The 23466-nt window shown below is 40.6% G+C and overlaps 1 protein-coding gene across 4 annotated transcripts in view; it reads right to left on the bottom strand.

Annotated features, from left to right (window-relative positions):
• rai14 (retinoic acid induced 14) overlaps nucleotides 1-23466 on the bottom strand; it is a 162093-nt gene that overhangs the window by 65591 nt on the left and 73036 nt on the right. For 2 of the 4 annotated variants that reach the window (XM_078427089.1, XM_078427339.1), the window contains exons 1-2: nucleotides 11816-11918; nucleotides 11494-11624 (exon numbers count right to left, since the gene is read on the bottom strand). In XM_078427089.1, the coding sequence (XP_078283215.1) occupies nucleotides 11494-11624; nucleotides 11816-11875 (191 nt within the window). In that variant the 5' untranslated portion in view covers nucleotides 11876-11918. Of the gene's footprint in view, nucleotides 1-11493; nucleotides 11625-11815; nucleotides 11919-19979; nucleotides 20091-23466 lie in introns of those variants that run through there. The other 2 variants (XM_078427173.1, XM_078427254.1) reach the window with 2 other exon arrangements.

Below are 23466 nucleotides of genomic sequence, written 5' to 3'. Positions count from 1 at the left end.
ACAGTGACTAGAGTGGGGGAAAGATGGAGAGAGAGTGAATGCAAGGGTTACTTGAAGTTAGAGAAACCAATAAACTGCCCAAGCAAAATATGAGGTGCTGCTCTTCCAATTTGCGTTTGGCCTCACTAAGACTCCACTTCAGATCATCGTTGCTGGCTTTGATTTGTTCTTTTGTATATCTTTCATTAATTTGTTCTATGTACCATTTCATGTCTCTCGTTTCCCTCTCCCCTGACTTTCAGTCTAAAGAGGGTTCAGAGATGCTGCCTGACCCGTTGAGTTGCTCCAGCTTTTTATGTCTATCTAAAACTGTTATTCATTAGTCGATATTTCACTTCCATGTAAAGGCTAATATTAATTTCCTCAGCCAACAACAGAAAACAGTTCAAATGTCACTGGCTAATTGAATCACACATCTTTACATCAATGTAAATCTTCACTTCTCTGATCAGATTATGACTCAGTTTAAAATGACTACATTTATGGCTTTCATGATAACAACACTAAGTGATGATTCAATGCATTTCAAAGTCACACAATTGGACTAAAATGATCTTTGAACCAAATATCACATGAGATGACAAAATGCAAAGGAGTGGATTCATCGCATGTTGAGTCATGGACACGACGATGCTGTCTGGGGCCGGGGTGAGTGGCTCCCTCTCCCCTTTCTTCTCCCCCCTTGCCCGCCCATGGTCCCGGGGCAGACTCCCCAGCCGACAATGGGTCCATGGGTCGTCAGTTGGGGGAGGGTTGCCGGGCCCGCAGGAGAGGTTTGGACCCAATGGGTCCATGCCCGTCTAGTTTCAAATGAAAATACACTTTGTCTTTTCAAGCTTTCTACATAATCTGCAGACTATTCTTAATTTTCACAATAATTTTTGTTCACCTCTGTACGTTTTCAAGGCCAATGAACTAGGCAAAGCTGGCAGACAATAGTATGGGTATGAATTTACTTATCCAAAATTACACCTTACTCTCATGTTCTTGCCAAAGTAATCCAGTACTCTTAGCTTCCCTCCTCTACCACCGTCACCCAAAACCTAGTAGAGTGATGATATTACACATTAGTCACTGGAATCACAATACTTTGGATGATCAGCTTGTAATGCCAGTTGTTGCAGATCATGAAGTCATGCTAATAATTTTACTTTTATTTACATTTGATTATTCTATTCCTTTACTGAATGGCTTGCATCTACTACTTTGTGCCTATTCATCAAAAAGTGACATCTTTATGAAGTTAATTATATGCTTCTTCATTGTTACCCATAACTCTAGTTCAGCAGTAATTAAAAGATGGAGTTAGGTGCCTCATGCACCTAACTATTCATCAAACATTTTTGTGCAGCATGGTTAACCAAATCTGTAATGCATCAGCCTACAAATAGCCCCACACATCAGAGTGCTGAACAAAAGCAGAAGCTATGATGATGCGCTGCTTTGAGAGTCAGAGTTATACAGCTTGGATACAGGTACTTTGACCTAACTTGTCTATGCCAACCAATGTCTTCCTGAGCTAGTTCCATTGGCCTTTGTTTAGCTCATATTCCTCTAAACCATTCCTATCCATGAACATGTTTTTTTAAATATTGTAAATGTATCAGCCTCAGCTACCTCCAATGGCAGCTCGTTCTATCTTCCCATCACCCTCTATGTGGCTAAACTAGCCCTTTAGATCCCTTTAAAAATGTTCCCCTCTCATCTTAAACCTATGCCGTCTAATTTTAGTCTCCTGTACCCTGGGAGAAAAGGCTGACCATCCATCTAATCTATGCCCCTCATTACTTTATAAACTTCCACAAGGTCTCCTTCACTTCCACAAAAAAAAACAGTCCCAGGTTATCCAGTCTCACCTTATAACTCAAGCCCTGGAGGGCTACATCCTTGTGAATATTCTCTGCAATTCTATAACATATTCACATCCTTCCCTAGAGTATAGCGCCCAGAAGTCCACATATTATTTCAGGTGCCATCTCATCTTTAACATGACGTCCCAACTCTTGTCTTCAATGCCACATCTGATGAAGGCAAGCGTACCAAATTCTACCTTCACTACCTTGGAATTCTACCTTCACAACCATATTCAGGAAGCCATGTTCATGTATCCCTAGGTCTGTATTCTACAACACTCCCCAAGGCCCTGAAATTTACTGGAGAAGTTCTACCTTGGTTTAATTTCCCCAAAATATATTGCGTTGCACTTGACCGAGTTGAATCCCATTTGCCATTCATTTGACAACCTTTGCAGTTGATCTATATCCCTAATCAACCTTATTCACTGTGCATACCATCACCAATTTTGCTGTCATCCTCAAAATTACTATGAACAGGTCAAGGCTTAGAGGGACCAAACATGGGAAAATGGGACGCGTTAGCATGGATGAGTTGGGCCAAAGGGCCTGTTTCTGTGCTGTACAACTCTAATCATGCAACTATCTTCTCAATCAAATCATTAATATATGATAAACAACAGGAGACTTAGCATTGATCCCTGCAGAAAACTGTTGCCAACAAACCTTGAATCTGAGAAAACCCTCCATTACCACTCAATGACTCCTTCCACCAAGCCAATTTTATATCCAAAACTGAACCTTGCCAAAACTCTTACTAAAGTAGATAAAGACTTGTCTAATGCCCTGCCCTTATTAATCTGTTTGGTTTCCTCTTCAAAAAAACTTAAATTAAATTTGTGACAGGCTATTTTCCTTGCAAACATCCATGATGATTATCCCTAATCAACCCTTGCCGATCCAAATGCAGATACATCCTGCCTTCCTAAAATCCTGTCCAGTAACTTTCCCACCAATTATGTTGACTCAGCAGCCTGGGATTTCCTGGCTGGACCTTGCAGCTCATCTTAAATAAAGGTACCACCGTAGCCACCCTCCAATCTTCTGCTACTTGACCCTGGCTAACAGAGATTTTTTAAAAAGCTGGCAGGGCCGCAGCAAGTTCTTATCTTGCTTCCCACAATGTCCTAGGATACCCTTAGTCAGGCCTCAGAGATTAATGGAGTGAAAAATCCGCTGGAGGAACTCGGTGGGGCAGGGAGCTTCTGTGGAGGAAAATAGATAATTACTGTCTCAAGTCAGAAACTTTCATCTGATCAAAAAGAATAGAGGGGAGGTGGCCAATTTTAAAAGGTAACGAGGATCTGTGAAATACTAGGTAGATCCAAGTGAGGAACAGATAGATCCATAAGGGACCTACTCTCTCCCTGGTAAGCCTTTGGACCTAATCTGCCATATCTCATGAGAATTATTGCCCTTCTAATTCCCTTCCTAAACTTTCTCCAACATCCCCTTTCGCTCCTCAAGGGATCGACTCGATACCGGCAGCCCACATCTGACCTATGCCTTACTTTTCCTCATCAGTCGAAATGTCCCTTGTCAACCAGGGTGGACAACCAGGGCATCTGGTCCCCCGGAACAGTGATCTGACAGTCTTGCCTTTCCCTCAACCACATTTCTATAATAGCTTTAATATCACAATCCATGCTTGTTTGTTCAGTGCAACATTATTTCTTATTCTATGGACCTAAAGCATTATCTCAAATAGAAAATACAAGTCACAAGATCAACTATTATTTCCATGTTGAAATCTTGGGGAAAAATACTTATTAAATATAATTAGTTTCACATGTGATCATCTGTTGCTCTCTGAATCAGACACACCAGACAAGTATTAACCACTCATCTCTGCCAGTTGCCAAATGAGGAAAAAATAAACCAGTCATAGCATGTCATGGTGCTCAAGCATATGTGATCTTGCAAATCTGTCTGCTGGATGTGAACAGTGATAGTTTCCTCAGTGCAAATATCGTGTGCCTAACATCAGACCATTTGTCTGCACAGGATATTGTGATCCAAGGTGTGCCTTCCTTTTAATCTTGACTCACTCACACACTGTTCTCAGTTTATCAGTTTCCCACCATGCAGATGGTTACAGTTTATATAAATAATAAAATGCAGGCAACTTACATTGTTTGCCTTGTGGTGGCTTTTGTAGTTTTAATGGATTACATCAGTCAAAATGTAATATATGTTCAAAAGTGCATGTTCAGCCCCTATCCACCTGGCAATGGAGCAGAGGACCTAACAGTTCATAGAAACATAGAAAATAGGTGCAGGAGGAAGCCATTCGGCCCTTCAAGCCAGCACCGCCATTCATTGTGATCATGGCTGATCGTCCCCAATCAATAACCCGTGCCTGCCTTCTCCCCAAATCCCTTGATCCCCCTAGAGCTCTACCTAACTCTCTCTTAAATCCATCCAGTGACTTGGCTTCCACTGCCCTCTGTGGCAGAGAATTCCACAAATTCACAACTCTCTGGGTGAAAAAGTTTTTTCTCACCTCAGTTTTAAATGGCCTCCCCTTTATTCTAAGACTATGGCCCCTGGTTCTGGACTCGCCCAACATTGGGAACATTTTTCCTGCATCTAATTTGTCCAGTCCTTTCATAATTTTATATGTTTCTATAAGATCCCCTCTCATCCTCCTAAACTCCAGTCAATACAAGCCTAGTCTTTTCAATCTTTCCTCATATGACAGTCCCGCCATCCCAGGGATCAATCTCGTGAACCTATGCTGCACTGCCTCAATTACAAGGATGTCCTTCCTCAAATTAGGAGACCAAAACTGTACACAATACTCCAGATGTGGTCTTACCAGGGCCCTACAAAACTGCAGAAGAACCTCTTTACTCCTATACTGGAATCCTCTTGTTATGATGGCCAACATGCCATTAGCTTTCCTCACTGCCTGCTGTACCTGCACGCCAACCTTCAATGACTGGCGTACAAAGACACCCAGGTCTCGCTGCACCTCCCCCTTACCTAACCTAACACCATTGAGATAATAATCTGCCTCCTTGCTTTTGCCAGCAAAGTGGATAACCTCACATTTATCTATATTGTACTGCATCTGCCACACATCTGCCCACTCACGCAACCTGTCCAGGTCACCCTGCAACCTCCTAACATCCTCTTCACAGTTTACACTGCCACCCAGCTTTGTGTCATCCGCAAACTTGCTAGTGTCGCTTCCCTCTTCCAAATCATTAATATATTTGGTAAACAGTTGCGACCCCAACACCGAGCCTTGCGGCACTCCACTCGCCACTGCCTGCCATTCTGAAAAGGACCCGTTTACTCCTACTCTTTGCTTCCTGTCTGCCAACCAATTTTCCATCCATGTCAGTTCATTACCACAACTTTGGTTACAGTTGACTCTTCGGAACATTGTTGTTTTACTGGGTGTGTCCTTCAAATCGGACTAAGGGAATGTATCAGCTTTTAAAAATGAAAGAATTGGGCAAGTAAAGCATGAAAACGATTTTAAAAAAGATGGAGCTTTGAAAAATCAGCAACTGTAAGAGTTTATTAAAGCTATAGCATGTATTTTATATAATGCCGTTTAAAACCCCTCACACAAGATTAAATATGAATTAAATATGAATATTGCTTTATTTAATGGGGTACATTTTAGCTTATGCAGATTTTTAAAAATCTCTTCTTTATCGAAGGCCCCATCAAAATCAACATTGCACCACAATTAAAAAACTAATTTATTTGTGTCATGTTTAGGTTTTAAAAATTGTACAAAACAAAATACTATAAAAAGTGAAATAAATTTTCTATTATTTTCAATAAAATTTTCAGATTTTTTTGGTCTTTCAAAACATTAAATTGAAGTAAGCAAAATGGTGTTTATATTGGAGGATTGGAATGCAAACGAGCGTAGGTTGTGTATCAGGAGCACAGAGACTCATAACTGAGGTTTGCAGGTGGAGGAAGTGCTATATTGATGTTGAGGTTTATTATTATCATGTACTAAAGCACAATGAAAGGTTTGTTTTGCATGTTATCCAATCAAACAGATAATACTATCCATAAATGCAATCAAGTTCAATTAATAGACAATGCAAAGGTGAAGTTACAGAGTGCAGAATATAGTTCTCAGCATTGAAGCGCATCAGTTCCACAGACAAAGTCCAGTGTCCACCATGGGGTAGAGGTGAATTCTAATCGGACAGTACCCTAACTTATTGGAAGACTGTTCAGAAACATGATAAAAAAAGAGGGGAAGAAGCTGCTCCCAAGTCTGGTGGGACGCCTTTTCAAGTTTCTGTACCTTCTACCGGACAGGATAATGGGGAACAAGGAATGACTGGGGTGAAACAAGTCTTTGATTATGTTAGCTACTTTTCTAAGGCAGTATGAAATATAGGTGGAGTCAATGATGGGTCTGTGTGATAGACTGGACTAAATCTATTACACTCTTGTGGTCTTGGGCAGAACCGTTCCTAAACCAAGTTGCGATGCAACCCAACAGTAAACTTTCTATAGCGCATCTGTAGAAGTTCATAAGAGTCATTAGAGACGTGCCGAATTCCTCAGTCTTCGGAGGGAGTAGAGGCTTTGTAGTGTCTATTTGGCTGTCCCATCAATGTGGTCAGTCCACAATAGATTGGTGGTAATATTATCACTAAGGAACATGAAGCGTTCAACCATTTCCAGATTTACCCCGAGCTTAGTCGGCTAGCAACTCTAAGGAATTCAATACTAGCTCTGAAATTTCACATTATGTACATAAAGCGACATTTACAGAAAAACTATTGAAATACAAGGAATTCCTATATTAGTGCAAAACATTTTTTTTTAATTGAAATATCGAATTTTTAACATGATTCCACCAAACATTTTCACTATCTTCTCATCATTCTCCGCAAACATCATTTCTTTCTGTTCTTTGTTAAAATGTGTTAAAATACAAACATAAACATTTGGTACTTTTGCAACTATTTGGCCGATCAAAACAATTAAAATCTCTGAATCCAATCACTGACTAGCTATAAGAACTAACTTTGAGTCCCCCCCCCCCCCCCCCCCCCAGTTCTTTACATAAAAGAACAGGCACTGAAGCAAAAGAACAAACTTGCTTGCCCAGTCAATTTTATTATCCTAATGAACTAAGTGCGATATTAATTGATGATGTAATCTCAGAGATGGAAGATGTAATGAGTGAACTTATTAGAGTGTTGCAGTTTGAGACTGAGCCAAACTGCAAGCTTAACATCATATCAGATGCAGTGGTAAAGATGTAACCGCATAGTCACTTGATCTCGAAGACCAAGGAGAAAAAAGTCAGGAAGTCGTGATGCAGCTTTATAGGAATTTAGTTTGGCCGTATTTGGAGAATTGCTTGCAGTCCAAGAAGGATGGAAAGGCTTTGGAAAGGGCGCAGAGATGGTTTACCAGTATGATGACTGGATTAGGGGATATTAGGGAGAGGTTAGACAGACTTGAATTGTTTTGTCTGTAATGCGGAGGTTGAGGGGAGATCTGATAGTATATAATTATGAGAGGCATAGATAGAGTAGACATTCAGTACCTTTTCCCCCAGGATGGAAATATAAAATACTAGAGCACATATCTTTAAGGTGAGAGGGGCAAAGTATAAAGGAGATATGTGGAACGCTTTACTTTTTAAACAGGCCCTTCGGCCCACCGTCCGCACCGACCCTTGCACATTAACACTGTCCTACACACACATTAGGGACAATTTTTACACTTATACCAAGCCAATTACCCTACAAACCTGTACGTCTTTGGAGTGTGGGAGGAAACCGAAGATCTCGGAGAAAACCTATACGGTCACACTCAAACCCGATACAGACAGCACCCATAGTCGGGATCGAACCCAGGTCTCTGGCACTGCAAGCGCTGTAAGGCAGCAAATCTACCATACCGTGCCACACTCTGGTCGGGATATTTGGTCTTTGCATTATGTTGGCAGGGACATTGTGGTCCTAACGGCCTGTTTCTGTGCTGTACTGTTCTTTGTAACAATTTTACATTTGCAATGTGGGAAGATTAACAATAGTGTTTCAGAACAGGAGGCGGTATGAAATGGCTGAGATATTGGCAACAGTGTTTTGAAGGAACTGAACAAGTGGATTATCCTGTCTGCAAATGGAGCATCAATCAGATGAATAATCTAACAAAGCAAAAATGCTGAAAGACCAATTTACAAAATGTCAAATATAAATCACAAAATGATTTGAGACTGGTAATGACCAAGCAAAGGAGCTGAGCCAAATATGAATCACAAATGGAGTCATTTGATATAGGGATGTAAACAGGAACAATTCAAATATGGAACTCTCCCACACTTCCTTAACTGAGTATTAATAAATTTACAGAATTACATTTTTATCTTTTAGTACATTGACTAAATATTTCAGTAAAGGCAACAAAGCAATTAATGGCCTCAAATAAAAAGATTAAAAATTGTTTTCAAAAGTGCATAAGTTATGCAACATTTTTAATTAGTTAATGGAGAAACACCAAAGCTATCACTTATTTCCCTATTTTGACCGCTTCTTGAATCACTAGACTTGATCTGATTCGAAAAATAGTCCCAAAGGGCTATAGGAAATGGACATCTTAGTGAACTATTGCAGTCCTTCTGGTGAATCCTGCTGTGTTATTGATTAGGAATTCCAAGATTTAAACCCAGCAAAAATGAAAGATCAGTGATAATTTCCAAAGTAGGATGGGGTGCAACTTGATAGGGTACTTACAGGTGGGAGTGTGCCCACTGGCCTGTAGTCCTTGCACTTGTTAGTGCTAAAGGTTATAGGTTTGGGAATTGCTGTCACAATAGTATTGGAAAGTAACTGCATTGCATTTTCCATGGTACACATTTTTGAATACCATTCATCTTACTTTCGTATTTGGCAAGGAAGGAATTTCCATCCTGTTCTTGTGCCTCGTAGTTGGTGTAAAGGCTGTTGGGTGCTCAGAGGCAAGTTATTTGTCACAGATACCAGTCTCTGAGCTGTACAAGTAGCTATACTATTTCAATGCCTGGTCAGATATAGTTTCTGGTCAAAGGTGACCAGATGTTTAAAGTGGACATTCAGCAGTGCAAGGCTATTAAAAGTCCAGAGTGAGTCTATGAATAGAGATGGTTAGCACATAGTGCTATTGCGATGCAAAGTTTACTTGCCACCCATCAGCCCATGACCAAATGCCTCCTAGATCTTGTTGAACACAGGCATTGTGGTCCTTCGTTTGCTGAAGAGTTACAAAAGGAATGAATATTATGCAGTCTTCAGCAAACATCTGCATTTCAACCTTATGATGGAAAAATAGTAACTGGAGAATTAGCTGAAGATGAAAACACCTAGAACCTGCCTTGAGAATTCATGAAACGATATACCAGGACTAGGAAAATTGACTTCAAACAACACCTTCCTTTGTGTGAGAAATGATTCCAACCAGTAAGATATTTGTCCCCCTTCACCATGAACTTTAGTTTTACCAGACACCTTAACACAATCTTAACCTCAAAAGCAGCCTCTCTCATTATCAATTCAACTCCTTTTCCACATCTGAACCAAGTAGTTCTAGGGATTGGCAGGTCTGCTATCGGTGAATAAATGCTGCTTAATAGCACTGTGCATGATGGCATCTATCACTTTATTGACGATTGGCAGCAGATTTATTGAGAAGTTATTATCAGGATTGGATTTGTCTTTTTTGTTTTGAAGGCAGCATAGCTGGATCACATCATTATTGGACAGATACCAGTGTTTTAAATGTATTGGTACAGCCTTGCTAGCAACACAGCTTGCTCCAGAGTCCAGGTCTTCAATACTACAGTTGGAATGAAATCTGGTCACATGGCCTTTGCTGTTCACAATGTACTCAGCCATTTCTTGCTATCACAGGGCAAATTTAATTAGATGTGTCCCGACTTTGAAAACATTGGAGGTCTCAGTAGGTTATTTATTTACCACTTCTGGCTGAACATGACTGAATGCTTCAGCTTTGTCACTAGCACTCACAAGCTGGGCTCGGCCACCTCTGTGGATGGGGTTAATCTTGGAGCATTCTCCTCATATTATATGTTTGATTCTTCTCCACTATTAAAGGACTGGATGAGGCAGGATGAGTTTTAATTTGACCCATTAATTACAAAATCGATGCCTCTGTCTACCGTACAATGCAGGTAGTCCTCTGTTGCAGCTTCATGAGTTGGCATTTAGATATGCTGGTGCTGCTCCCAGCATGCCGTCCTATCTACCAGTGGAACCAAGATCAATGCTCTGGGTTGACACTAATGGTAGAATGAAAAATGTTGGTCGTGAGATTACAGATTGTGGTGGTGAACATTGTGGTGGTTGCCTCTTAAATGTAGTAATTTTGTGCCATTTCACCACTTCCTCCAGCAGAATAACCTAATTCTGCTCCTATGTCTTATGATCTTAAGGTCCTCTCCTGATATCTATATGTGCACATTTTTCAGGGGGATATTTAGCAGGGCAGATGTCCTTCCATATACCTCCTCAATCCCATTGAAAGACCATCACTGGAACACATATGCCAATTGCAACATACTAACTTACATTAAGCATGGTTTTGTTTTAAACACTATAACACTATAGAGCTAGCTACATTTCCTCAAATTCTATTAAATGCATGAAGGGAGATAACAATTTTCAATGGTATGCACAACTTTAAATAAACTATTTTGTTCCATTCCTTCAAATAACTTGTCTCTTTTCAAATTTAACTCCATCTTATTGATGGTGATAATGTTCAAAATATTTTGTATTAATTACATTGTAAAACAGACATTTGTCACCAAGTAAGTGCATGATGAAGATCTCCATAACTAAGATTAAGTAATTTCTGCAGGAAGATCAAAATGCAAAAGTGAGACAGTACCCTGACTTGATTTGACATTTTTCTAAATTGATATTCTTCAGTACCAGTTACAAAGTGAAGCTTTTTAAAATGAGTATTGGAGGCAGTTGTTCTTTATCGAAAACTGCTAATTTATTCTGAAAGAAATGCCTAGGTACATAGTAGGCATACGGATTAAATGTAATATATCAATGGTTATTCCAATAAATCATATTGACTACAAAGACTTGTCGAGCTTAAAATAAGATATTGCAAAATATACAATAATCAACACAATTATTTTGTAAAATGCTGCATTTCACTGCAATGCAACTATCAATTCAGGTTAACGTCTCAATTTGTGTCAAACAAACACGTCAGCCATCAAAATGAAATAGAATTTGTTTGCAATCAATAATTTCAAAAATATGATTACAAACATTTATAATAACGAATGCATCACTAATGCATATTTTTCAAAGTCTGATGTTGAGGGTACTTTAGAATGGAGATCTGAGACTATAAATGATAGAACCAACATATTCATGGAACATAATAAATATTTAACTCTAACGAAAAAATCAATATATATTCAGCATCATTATCAATGCAGCAACTCTAGCCTTTTTAGTCTATGATGAAATGTTGCACTCTTATACTGAAGAAATACTAATAAAAAGGGAACAATTACAAATAGAATTAATTGGAAAATAGGAATTTTCTCAGTGATAGACAACAATTATATCTATATTTTCCAGCCTTTTAAAAGCAGGAGGGTAGCATTTAATTCACTTACGCAGATTTCCCATCATTGTCCAGCTTGACGGGACTGATCCCTTTTTTGCCCAAAAGACCTGCCACTTTCTCTGTGTCGCCATGCTCCACAGCTTGCAGTAGTCGCTCATCATTCTTGTTCCACTCATGAGCCTGCAATGCAGAAAGAGAAACCGAATGAGTACAGAGATATAGGATTTTGTGTTCAGGCACTTAAACTGCTCAGACACAAGCAATGCATTAAGCAGAAACCTAATGTGGAGAATCTGATGCACATCCATGATAGGTATTAGATTTCCCCTCCCCAGTCCCAAACATCTGAAAAGGAAGCTGAATTAAAAGACCTTACAGTTGACACAGATATCTAGACAAAAGAATTTCAGATCTTGCAAAGCATTCTCCATAACGTTTAACTGCACTCGTCAGAGACCCATCAGTTTGCATTTGCCGCACCACAAATGCCACTGAAAACTGCTGATATCAGCTGCTTAAGATACTGACTGGCTCTCTGCCCAAACAGGTCCTGTGGGAATCGCATTGTGAATTTCTACGCAAGGTGGTTCCGAAGACAAAGGCTGATCAGTCTGTGATTTCCACATATTTTCCGATTGTGATTTAAGCAAATACTTCTTCACATTTCGTCGTATGCATTTTACATTATTCAATACTTTTATAGCAAAATTCCTGATGTGATTAAATAATGTGACGAGTAGATTCTGCACCCAACTGTGCTTGTAATTTAGTTGAGATTTTGAAATGTCATCATATTTATGAGCATTATGTGACTATATTGCTCGTGGTGAACAAGGGAGGACCCGGCGGGCCACCTGCTCACTGCCACATGAAGCGCGAGGTCTGGTTCACCTCACCTCTTTTCCAGCTTTCTCTCCCCACTACAATCAGACTGAAGAAGGGTCCTGACCTGAAACGATAGCTATTCATGACCTCCAGGGATGTTGCCTGAGTTACTCCAGCAGTTTGTGTTCTGTGCAAGATTCTACTATCTGCAATCCTTTGTGTCAATCTTCTGAGCTATGATGGCAATGAAGGAAATGGGCCAAGATGACTACTCCCATCACTCAATGATCCCTTAATAAAACAAAGGCAAAGAACTGCAGATGCTGGTTAACACACAAAAGGACACAAAATACTGGAGTAACTCAGCAGGACAGACTGCATCTCTGGACACCATAGATAGGTGACATTTCAGGTCAGGACCCTTCCTCAGATTTCAAGGCAAAAGAATAGGCTGTTGGAGGAACTCTGCAGGTCAGGCAGTATCTGGACAGATGACATCGTGGGATGGGAGTCTTCTTCGAACTAAAGAGCAATAGTAAGATGATAATCGGTTCACATCATATTATCTGATGTAGATTTGCACAAATCATAGCATATTAGGAACTATGACTTCTAGCCTTCGTGGAACTTTATTCTGTTGAGAAACATTGTGGTAGTGGTGGAATGAGGAAGAATGTGTAATATCAGAAATATCAGTAACGATCAGAGATTAGCAATATAAGTGTTCTTTCCCACTACCCTATGAGATGAGCTTCCAAACCAGGCCATGTCATTGTGAGGCCACATGGAACAGTAAAAGGAAAGTTAAAAACCATCACTCCAAGGAAACATTCTTGAATCTTAATCACTGGCTTCAGAACAGAGAGAAAGTCAACCAGATACAAAATTTAAAACATGAACTGCATGTGCAGGAAATCGAAAATGAAAATAGAAAAAAGCTTGGGAAATACTCGGCTGTTCAAACTGCATCTGTGGTAAAATGTACAGAGTTAACATTTCAGGTGGAAAACTTTCTGATGGAATTAGAAAAGAAGCTCATTAAGCTGCAGAGAGGGGAAATATCACCGATAGGGTAAAAACGAGATGACCATGCGGATAAACTGTAAACAAGATTAACGAGTGAATGCTATCAGTTAGAGAGTCAGAACATAGACAAAAAAAGTAGGAGTTGCAAAATGCAGAGCAGGATATGCCCAGCAAGTCAGGCTAGGATTGTCCTCCACTTTGACCAAAAAAAGAAAAACAAGGAAAACAAAAACAAGCCAAAGTTACCTGAAGTTGTATAATTCTGTAGAGTGACCAAGTGGCTTCAACATGCCAGACAAGAAAATTAGGTGCTGTTGCTCAAGCTTGTGTTGGGCCTCACTGTGTTAATGCAGGAGTCAACAGGCTAATAGGACAGGTGGAAGTAGCACGTAAAATTCAAATGGCAGCAATGTGAAGTCCAGAGTCACCCATGCAGTCTGAATGTTGGTACTCCACAAAGCAGTCATTGAATCTACCTTTGGTTTTTTTCATGTGGAGAAGACTACATTGTGAGCACCAAATGCTGGGCACTCTGTTGGAAGAAGTGCAAGTGAATTACTGCTTCAGCTGGAAAGACTGTTTGTTTCCCTGGATGGTAGGAATGAAATAAATGAAAGGACAACTTTTTTCATTGCCTGCTGTCGCAAGGAAAAGTGTTGTAATGAGGGGTTTGGTTAGAGAAAATTGAAAAAAATGGACCAATGAGTCATGAAGGGAACAGGAGGAATCTCAGGGATATCTGTGCAGAAAATCTCATGCCTGGAGTGAATATGATGGAGATGGAAAAACAGAAAAGAGTCCTTACAGGCAATGTGAGAATGGAGTAGCTGTAGCAGTCAATAGATTTGTGATGGATATTTAATTAGCCTATTACCTGAAAGGGAGACAGAAAGATGCAGAAGAGTCAGACTTCAACCATTGGCAGCAAAAATCATGAGATTGTCAAGTCCTGCATGCATAAAAGAAACAGCACTAATGTAGGCATCATGGTAGCAGAAAAATATTTGAGGGACAGGCCTAGGGAAGACTGAAACAAAGACTATTCCGCATATCACACAAAAAGATTGGAAAAGCTTCAGCCCATGTGAGTGCCCATAACCTACACTTTGATCTGGAGAGAGCGAGTGGAATTGAAGTTGTTCAATGCGACCATACAAATGAGCTCGTTTGGGGAGGGATACTCTGCTCAAGGAAGTGGAAGGTTCTCACACTATTCTGATGAGGAATGGAGATGTGTGCAGTTTTGGTCTCCAAATTTGAGGAAGGATATTCTTGCTATTGAGGGCGTGCAGCGTAGGTTTACTAGGTTAACTCCCGGAATGGCGGGACTGTCATATGTTGAAAGACTGGAGCGACTAGGCTTGTATACACTGGAATTTAGAAGGATGAGAGGGGATCTTATCGAAACGTATAAGATTATTAAGGGGTTGGACATTAACGTGGCAGGAAGGAAACATGTTCCCAATGTTGGGGGAGTCCAGAACAAGGGGCCACAGTTTAAGAATAAATGGTAGGCCATTTAGAACGGAGATGAGGAAAAACTTTTTCAGTCAGAGTTGTGAATCTGTGGAATTCTCTGCCTCAGAAGGCAGTGGAGGCCAATTCTCTGAATGCATTCAAGAGAGAGCTAGATAGAGCTCTTAAGGATAGCGGAGTCAGGGGGTATGGGGAGAAGGCAGGAACGGGGTACTGATTGAGAATGATCAGCCATGATCACATTGAATGGCGATGCTGGCTCGAAGGGCCGAATGGCCTATTCCTGCACCTATTGTCTATTGTCTATTGAGATTTAAACGGATTGTACATTTACGGTAAAGGCGAGCCTATGGGATCAGGGAATTCTAAACTTTTCAGGACTGGAAACCTAACCTAACACTTTGGTGGGAAAGTTACTAGAAAGGATTCTGAAGATTGGACAGACAGTGATTGATTAGGAATAGTCAGCACGGTTTTGTGCGTGGGAGATACTGTTTGTTGAATTTAAAAGAGTTTTCTGAAGAAGTACCCAATAAGGTTGATGAAAGCAGAGCAATAGGCATAATCTATATGGACTTCAGCCAGGCCTTTAATAATGATAGGCTGCCTTAACAGGTTAGATCACAAGGGATTCAAGGAGAACAAGCTACCTGGATTAAGAATTGGTTTTGTTTTTTGGACTGGAGCCATGACTAGTTATGTGCCCCATGGATTGGTGCTGGGCCCATTGTCGTCTGCTATCTATCACAACTTTTTGTATGGGAATGTACAAGGCATGATTAGAAAGTTTGCAGGTGACATTAAAACAGGGTGGTATCATACACAGTGAAAATGATTATCAAGAATTACAGCAGGATCTTGATCAGCTGGATGTGGGCTATGGAATGGCTAGGTCATGTTCTTTACAGTGAACCTTAGTGCCCTGCGAAGTGTTGTAGAGCAAAGGGATTTAGCAGCACAAGTACATAGTTCTCTGAAAGTGATGTCATGGGGAGATAAGGTGCTAAAGAAGGTTTTGACATGCTGGCCTTCACCAGTCAGGGAATTAAGTATTAAAGTTGAAATGTTATGTTAAAGGTGTAAAAGAAGTTGGTGAGGAGACACATTTAGAATATTGTGTTCAGTTTTGGTCATTCAGCTATAGGAAGGATATCATTAAGCTGGAAAGGAGCATGGATGTTGCCAGGACTCAAGGGTCTGAGCTACACCGAGATGTTGGGCTGGCTAGGACTTTATTCCTTGGAACAAAGAAGGCTAAGGGGTGATCGCAAAGGAGGTGCATATAATTATAAGATTCTGGCATTCACCCAGAATCTTTTTTCCCACGTTAGGGGAATCAAGAACCAGAGTGCATAGGTTTAAAGAGAGATGGGCAAGATTTTATAGGAACCTGAGGGACATGTTTGTTCACACTGAGGGTGGTGGGTATATGGAACAAGATGCCAGATATTGTACTTCAGGCTAGGACAATAGCATTTAAAAGATATTTGGACAGGTTAATGGACAGGACATGTTTTGAGGGATATGGACCAGGCATGGGAAAATGATGCTAGTTTGGATGTGGCATCTTGGTCAGCATGGATGAAGGGCCTGTTTCTATGCTACAAGACTCTGGACACAAAATACAAAAAGGCACAAGCAGCAAAATGAAATTCTGCAACAAATGTGAACATCAAACTACATTTTAACATAATTTCTCAAAGCTCTATTTTGAAATGGCCACTTAATTTTCTTACCCATATTTTGGTGCAAAAATGGAGAATATTTTAACCATAGCTTCCAACCATGGTCTCCCCCTGTGATTCAAGCTGAAAGCATGCATGCCCTACCCATGACACCCTACATTATTCAAAGATTACATGAGCAGCCTATGAGACAAAGACCAAGGGTTGCCAGACCCCAAAGAAATATACCACAGAAGTATTCAGACGTAATCACTTTGCATGAAAAGACATTACATAAAACAAAACTGTAGTTCTATTTTTATTACAACAAATAGTTTTCAAATGAGACTAACAACTAGTTACTTTAAAAAAACAATATGGCATTATCCACGGCAGAATTGCTGGGCAAAATACTAGCGTCTCCCATCTCTTTGAATTGATCCCATTATATTTTTAAGTACATATATCAAGAAGGCCAACATTTGGTTAAATGTTTCATCCAGAAAAATGATGCAATCACCAATGCACCACTTCCCTGGTATTGTACTTGGAAAGGTAGCTTAGAATGCATGTTCAAGGAACTTGATCAAACTTGGAACTGAGAATGCTATCAACCAGCCAAGTTGGCACAGAGAAGAGAAAGGGATTATTTTTCAAATGAACAGCTATTTATAGTACCTAGGAGCATTAATACTATATTTGGATGTTTTCAGCATTACCTGGAGCTTCAAGTGGTGCATGGCCACTGTGACTGAAAATAAAAATCTATAAAAGTACAGCCTGTTTTAATATCTGTAATCATGCAATAATTTCTCTAGTCTTAAAACATGGCATTGCAAATATTTTAGTTAGCGGATTTAAAATTATAATTCAACATGAAATGAAATTTACGCTTGTTGCAATATCAATCATTCAACAATTCCTGATAAATTGTCTATACCTTACTTTTCAATGGTACATTGGAAGTAAAGTGTAATTGTGGGAGAACAGTAGTCAATTTACTGCACTAGTTATCCAGATGTCTTAATTAACAACCAGAGTATCGAGAAATGGGGAATTGCAGATGTTTCTTTACAAAAAAAGACGCAAAGTGCTGGAGTAACTCAGCATGTCAGGCAGCATCTCTGGAACACATGGATAGGTGATATTTCAGGTCATGACTTAAGTTATTAACCAAGATTTAAATGTTAAAATAGGATACAATAAAATAGCATGATGAGAACCTGGAAAATGTGGACTTTTCCTTCCTTGAAAAGGAATTAAAAAATCAGAACCCCCAGACATGGCATAGTTTGAAACTCAGTGGTCTACTGGGCAGCAGTAATCCCTGCCCTCCTATATTGTTCTAAGAAATGGTCTGCCTCCAGCAGACATTCTTAAGCACTGGAAAAATAGGAACAACCCTGTTTACAAAAAATCATTCTAATTCAGTGGAAAGATGACCAAATCAATATTAGTGTACTCTTCCACACAATCACCCCTAGTATTGTGGACCCTAGTAACTTTGGCAGGTATAATGGGCTAGCCAGAATGTTCATTTCCCTCCAGCCATAATTAGGAGGCATATAATTTGACATGTTTTGACATAAATTTGCTGTAGAATGTTTATCAAATGCTTGATTTGTTTTGAATCGATTATTGTATTGTGGTTGAACTGCAAAATCAAGGCCATTTACAAATGGAAGACTGTGTGAGGGATTACTATGGATTAGGAATTGGAACTGCTTCATCTGGCAATGCAGCCAGATGAATTATTTAATGAGACTATCAGAATTGAATGTGGGAATCCCTAATGCTTGAATAGAGGCGAAACATTCAGAATAGTATTGAGAACCTTAAGTCCATTTATTGGTAGCTCATAGGCTCCAAGAAAAAATGGTGGAAGGAGTAATCACTTGCCTATCTTCTCAAGCACCTCCTATTCCACCTGTGGCAGCATCTGCAGATCCATGGAATTAATAGTGACTTGATCATATGGATTCATAACTGGCTTACAGATGGAAGACAGAGGGTTGTGGTGGAAGGACAATATTCAAGCTGGAGGTCTATTACCAATTAAGTTCTGCATGGATCTCTGCTGAGACCCCTGCTGTTTGTGATATATATAAATGACTTGTCCGTAAAAGTAGATGCGTTGATTAGTAAGTGAAAAAATGTGAGGCCAAACAAAATGAGAATAGTCTAGGAAAGAACTGCAGATGCTGATTTTAATCGAAGAAAGACACAAAATGCTGGGGTAACTCAGCGGGACAGGCAGCATCTCTGGAAGGAAGGAATGGGTGACATTTCAGGTGCTTGGGTTTGTAACTGGAAACATTGGAAACAAACACTGGGTGGCACGGCGGCATAGCAGTGGAGTTGCTGCCTCACAGCGCCAGGCACCCGGGTTCCATCCTGACTATGGGTGCTCTCTATATGGAGTTGGTACGTTCTCCCTGTGGTTTTCTCCGAGATCCTCGGTTTCCTCCCACTCTCCAAAGACGTACAGGTTTGTACGTTAATTCAAGGTTCAAGGTCTTTTATTGTCAAGTGTACCAATTAAGGTACATTGATATTCGATTTACCATTGGATACGATAATTGGCTTGGTATAAATGTAAATTGTCCCTCGTGTGTGTAGGATAGTGTTAATGTGCGGGGATCGTTGATCGGCGCGGACTCGGTGGGCTGAAGGGCCTGTTTCCACGCTGTATCTCTCTAAACTAAACAATTGTTTTCAATTGACAAGTAAATAGACTATAATTTCACTTTAAAGATTCCTTTAAAAGTGTAATATCTCAGGTATTGATTGTGCAATGTTTGACAGAAACCATAGCGCTGAAATAAAACTAATTTTTTTGTTCTAGGGTTGTTGTTACATGAAGAAGAATTTCAAAACATGGTTATCAGTTATTAAGATCTGCCTTCAATCTCTTGTTCACAAAGGTGCACCTATACTCAAAATTCAGTTAACTCATCTGTGATATTCCATTACCTTCAACCTTCAACTTATATTTGTGCCGAGAATGGACTGTTTCAATGAGCCATTTACTCTAATTTTTAATAAAAATTTGTCTCTGAATTTCGCTCTTATTTTCACCATTTTCGACCCAAAACTTACACGAACAAGTAACATCAAAAGTGTAAAATCTGACTGTTGCATTGGTCGAACTTACACTGCTATTTACAAAATGTAAGGTAAATACATTTTAAATTCTGGAAAGCTGGAAGTTTCAGGAGAGGATTTTCAACCAAAAAAGAAATATTGCAGATGCACTAGAAATCAACCTGATGCACTGGAAATCAACCTCAACATTTCATCGTCTTTTCAGGATTGTGGCATTTTTATTTTAATCCCAAAATCCAACTCGATTTTTAAACTTTATTTTACAAACCACAAGTTTAAATAAGATCCAATTAGTAATGCGATTTGGAACCAGAGGGAAATATTAAAATATAACTTTCATTGTACACACTTCCTCGTACTTGTGCAAGTAACAATAAACTCAACTTGAACTACTACTAAAATACAAAAAATCAACTCCAATTTCAACTGGAGTACTTACATCTGCAGACAGAAACGAGCAGAGAAACATGCGTTTCATATTGTTGCTGTGGTTCCTTACTTATCTCCTTTTCACTTGTCAAGATCGGCTAGAAAGTACGCTGCTTAAAAATGTCACAGAAACAAATTTTCTCGCTACTGCCAAATCAAAGCACTGCTCTAAGGACATGCACACTACACCCTATTCAACAAACCTCTGCATCTTTCAGAGGCTGGTGTCATTCAATTTCACACAATACAGAATTTCTATTGTACAATGGTACAAGAGGATATCTGGGACCAGCCATTTGTGTGTTACTGAGATACCAAATCGCAATGACACACTATTCATATTAAGCAAACAAGGCAAGGGAGAAGACGACATCATGTTGGCACAGTCAGAAATAAATGACAGTTTTGCTCCAAAATACAAAAGATAGCAGTCTGAACTGTGCAATTATATCTGGGCTGTTTTAGTAAAGCATTGTGTATACATTATCTTTGGACAACATAATAAGTGAAGAATGGTTGATATCAAATTGCACTTATTAACTTATGTTCACAGACCACTAAGTGTTAAACAAACGAGGATGCTGGTTAAGACAATATCTCGAACAACATTGAATTTAAATAGTTTTGCAAAAAATATACGGTTGTCCCGGGGAGCCACGCGCGCACGGCGGGAGAGTCCCGGGGAGCCACGCGTGCGGCGGGAGAGTCCCGGGGAGCCACGCGCGCACGGCAGGAGAGTCCCGGGGAGCCACGCGCGCACGGCGGGAGTGTCTCGGGGAGCCACGCGCGCACGGCGGGAGTGTCTCGGGGAACTGCTAGGGCCTGATCCACCCGCTGACGAGAAAGCCGACCGAAGACTGGAACGCGCCCCAGTAGGTCTGACTCGCCTCACAGGTCTCCCAGGGGACTACAATGAAGCCAGGCGGCGAGGCCTGTCTGGGCCGAATGAGCCTCAGTGGTGGCGGCAATGGAAGCCTCGGCTGCCTAGGTGGCACGTTCTGATACCATTCGACTCCTCAGGGAGGCTGTGACCTCTGTGCACGCTTGTAATTTTGTTACAATGGAACCTTGCCCAACCTGTCGATGAACGTGAGGGGGGAGGGGAAGACAATGGGGACCCGGCCGGGGGAACGCTGTGAGGGACAGTGGGAGAACAAAGGGGGATCTGGACTGGGGGTGGGACACTCTAGTTTAGAATCCTCTGTCCAGGGGATAAGTCTGTGTTTGTTTGTTTGTTTGTTTGTTAAGTTGTTCCGGTGAAGGCGCTGTGCACACGGCAGCCAGACAACAGTCGTTTGTCTTTTTCTTTTTGTTTTCATTTTCAATTTAAAGTTTCTGTGTACCTTGTGTGTTGTGACTGTCGGCAGACCAATTTCCCTCCGGGGATGAATAAAGTTTTATCATATCGTATATTAATTAAGACTAGAAGATAGAGGTCCATCACAAATTTCCCCGCAACCGGTGGTCCGGCACCTCCTTGAATACAGACAAAATTACGAGTGCGCACGTGAAATTCTCCTCAGAACTCCCCCCCCCCAAAAAAAGTGGTGCCTAGGCCGGGTGAGACAGTCGATATCGACCTCATCAGGACTTCCGTGCCAATTGGCGGGTCAAACTTTTGCCCCCTGTCCGGGGCTCTTGAAGTCCTGTCTGGCCTGGAGCTGGCAGATCTGTTCCCATGTCAGCCTTCCGTTGTCAATTGGTGGGTTGAATTTGCCCCCTGCATTTGTGGTCTCTGGAACTCCAGCATGGCCAGAGCTGGCAGACCAGTTCCCATAGCCAAGTTCCGAGGCCAATTGGCAGGTCGAATTTTCTCCCTGCGACCGAGGCTCGGGAACTCTGGCCTGGCCGAAGCCGGTATGTCCATTCACATAACCGACATCAGAGGCCGACTTTGCAGGCGATATCCTCGGCTGCCTAGGTGGCACGTTCTGATACCATTCAACTCCTCAGGGAGGCTGTGACCTCTGTGCACGCTTGTAATTTTGTTACAATGGAACCTTGCCCAAAGACACGGCGGTCCATCCCTTTACATGATTAGTTTCCAATTATGATTATGTACAGGTAGGTAAGAGATGCTCTTGGCATCATGTTTGGCACAGCCATTGGGGACTGAAGTGCATTTTCAGCTGTACTGTTCTAAGTTCTATGAGTTGAAATAATGGAAGTGCCCATTGTCAATGGTTCTTTTACCTCTGTAATGTGTACGACAAAAGTGTCCATCTGTATCCTTTCCATTGGCTGGTGGCCTAAAGAGTACACGTAGTAGCGAGATGGCATTTACGTTTTATTTCTTAACAAAGCCAAACATATATGCTGTATCTCTAAATTAAACTGAAAAGTGCAATACTAATCACTACTTTATAAAAAAACAAATCAACAAACTGATTACTTTGCACACATTGGGAAGATTAGCATCAGCATTTTTGGTCTAAGTTTGTGTCACATTCTTCATTTAAGCTTCCAGATGGTATAATAACAACGTTAAGAAGACAATTAGACACGTCGATGGATAGGAAGGTTTAGAAGGATATGGGATAAAATGCAACTAAGTGGGATGAGCTTGATTGGGGGCAATTTTAGTCGATATTTAAAAGCCATTTGGACAGATTCGTGGATAGGAAAGGATGAGAAGGCCATGGGCCAAATGCAGACCGATGGGACTAGTGTAGATGGGGCATCTTGTTTGGCATGGACAAGTGGAGTCTCTCTCCGTGCTGCATGACTCTACGACATGGACAAATTGGCCTGAAGACCTAATTTCCTTGCTGTTTGACTAAACTTTAGACTTCATTTTTTTTTCCTGTGGCACAACAAATTGAGTAAATTCTCAGCTATAAAATTACGATTGCAAATGATCAAATGAAACATTATTGTGCCTACTTAACTATTAAGTGTTAGCACGTAAGGAGTCCACATTCAAACTTAACACAAAAAAAAATTCAAACTTCATGCTGACTGCTTCTGACTAACTTTTACTAACCTTTGGTCTTCTAAGGACCTGTTTCACTGCACTGACATATTTTGGCACATTATCCCATCAAGCATTTAAAACATTTTGAAAGCCTGCTTGCAATGACATCAAAGTTGGATGCAATTAGCCAGGTCAAAGTAACATTTTGCAATCTGACCGTTGTAAAACCAACTGTTTAAACTCACCAAGGTACCAACATACAATACAATACAATACAATATATCTTTATTGTCATTGTACAGGGGTACAACGAGATTGGGAATGTGCCTCCCATACGATGCAATAAATTAATTAGCTAGTCAGTATTCATTTAAACAACCCAATGAAACAAATTAGAACAGTTTTAAAACAGAATAAAGTGCAAGTAGATCTGTGCCGGTTCACTGTGCGATGTGACCATCCGGCTCAGCAGGACCGGTTCATAGCAGCTATGGCCCTGGGGATGAAGCTGTTCCTGAGTCTGGAGGTGCGGGCGTAGAAGGCCTTGTATCGTCTGCCCGATGGTAGAAGTTCGAACAGACTG

The sequence above is a fragment of the Rhinoraja longicauda genome, chromosome 1, assembly GCF_053455715.1.
Source record: "Rhinoraja longicauda isolate Sanriku21f chromosome 1, sRhiLon1.1, whole genome shotgun sequence".
Taxonomy (NCBI): domain Eukaryota; kingdom Metazoa; phylum Chordata; class Chondrichthyes; order Rajiformes; family Arhynchobatidae; genus Rhinoraja; species Rhinoraja longicauda.
This window is presented reverse-complemented; position numbering and strand designations above follow the sequence as displayed.